The 1,693-nt window shown below is 50.9% G+C and overlaps 1 protein-coding gene across 1 annotated transcript; it reads right to left on the bottom strand.

The window, feature by feature from the left end:
* Window positions 1-110: 110 nt before the first annotated feature.
* Window positions 111-293, bottom strand: H257_11109 (hypothetical protein; the record flags this gene model as incomplete). The annotated part of the gene is made up of 1 exon (XM_009837948.1): window positions 111-293. One exon carries the CDS (start codon window positions 291-293, stop codon window positions 111-113), a length of 183 nt encoding a protein of 60 aa, XP_009836250.1.
* Window positions 294-1,693: the final 1,400 nt, after the last annotated feature.

The following is a 1,693-nucleotide window of genomic DNA, read 5'->3' as shown; positions in this document are numbered from 1 at the left end:
CCCCCACATTGATCACACATAATAGCCTCGGCATTGAACAGCGTGGACGTCGTCGCCAGGGTCCCACATCGTGACCTCGGATTGCGTCGTGCCCCCACATTGATCACACATCACGGGTAGTGGGTGAACACCTTGCACTTGGAGCGAAGCGTCGTCATGCGGGGAAGAGACACGAAACAGTCGTGCAGGAGCTTGGAGCACACGGCGGCCACCTTCACGACGAGTTTCTCCAGCGTTGGTGCCTTCAGGCCGAAGTCCACAGCGTGTTTTTCCCAGGTTTGGTAGTGTTTCATCACTGATAAAGTAACCAAGAGCGCGTCTTTGGCACTTGTTGCGGACTTCCGACGCCGAACGTCATTCCAACGTGATGTCATAGCAGATCAGCATTCCCCCAGATGACCTCGAATTCCTCCGGTGTAAAGTTGGTTAACACATGGAATCCTTAAGCGCCAGCGTCAAGAAGGGTCTTGTTCATGATGGGGTTGTTGGTTTCGTGGAACTCGTCCTCTTCCAGGATGGCATCGCCGTATTCGTCCAGGCTTTGCTAGAGGTAGAGGTTGTCCGAGGCAGTCTGGTCCTGGAAGTGCTCCAGGATCGACGACACGTTGAGGCGCATGGTACACAGGCGATGAAAGAGTGATGAATTATGAGTTACGAGTAAAGGAATGGTTAGAAAACACTCTTGAGGATAACTTGTTGAGCTGTCGTTGTGATTACAAGAAGAATTTGAGTCGAAGGGCGATGGAAATATACCTCTATATTTACATATTTGATCAATAACTTCATATTTGACAAGTAGACGAGTAAATTACGAGGTTTCTTGATCACTGCTGTAGTTGTCAATCTTTCAGCCAAACCACATGCGGAAAATCTTTTACATCCGCGAGCTTGATGCAAAGCTCACGGCATGGATAAAGACGCGCTCGCGCTTGCTGTGCCCGCACACTAGTGATGACAGGGTCATTCGACGACCTCAACAATATACTTGGCACACGACACACCGAAACGAAGACCTACACTTCGACTTTCTATTTATAGGCGGAGCATGGCGACTTGACCCACTACTACTGCCTCATTGCATGCGACATCCCAACAAGACAAGTCGACGTTGAAGCCACCATAGAATGTCGGGTTTATTTGTAGTCCTAGAAGTTTGCATCTCAGACGGCGGAAGCCATTTCAAGTACTCCGTCGTGAAAGAACTTGCGACGAGCTACGAGCGCAGCACAACATAGTGCTCGCATACTGCCCTTGGCGCAACGGAACGGTCAAACGCGTCAATCGCGATATTCCTGGGACTCGTGCGATCATGCTGAGAGAGAGGAAGAGCCCCGCGCGAAGCATATCATTCACGGCTCATGTTCTATGAGGAAAGCCACTTCCCCATTACCAGAAGAAATCATCGCCCACGTCAGCGAGCATGGGACCACCCTGGTTGTTGACCAGACGCAACCCTGGTTCAAACCAGTGGGAACTACTCATCCGTTGGAAACACCTAGAGAGCCCCTGGTAATGTACCAGGAGATCCCATCTGTGGTGCAGTCGTTTGCCGACCAATTACCAAACGGCGCGAAACTCGAAAGGCAGGTTGGGGCCCTGGAATGGTCGTTGAGCACCCTCCTTCATATCGTTGTTCCAAGTTGCCTTACACAAGTTAGACACGGGCATACGGGGAGTGTTGTGTTGCCTTGAT

The sequence above is a fragment of the Aphanomyces astaci genome (genome assembly GCF_000520075.1).
Source record: "Aphanomyces astaci strain APO3 unplaced genomic scaffold supercont1.32, whole genome shotgun sequence".
Classification (NCBI taxonomy): Eukaryota; Oomycota; class Saprolegniomycetes; order Saprolegniales; family Verrucalvaceae; genus Aphanomyces; species Aphanomyces astaci.
The sequence above is the reverse complement of the archived record's forward strand: the minus strand, read 5'-3'. Positions and strand labels throughout refer to the sequence as shown.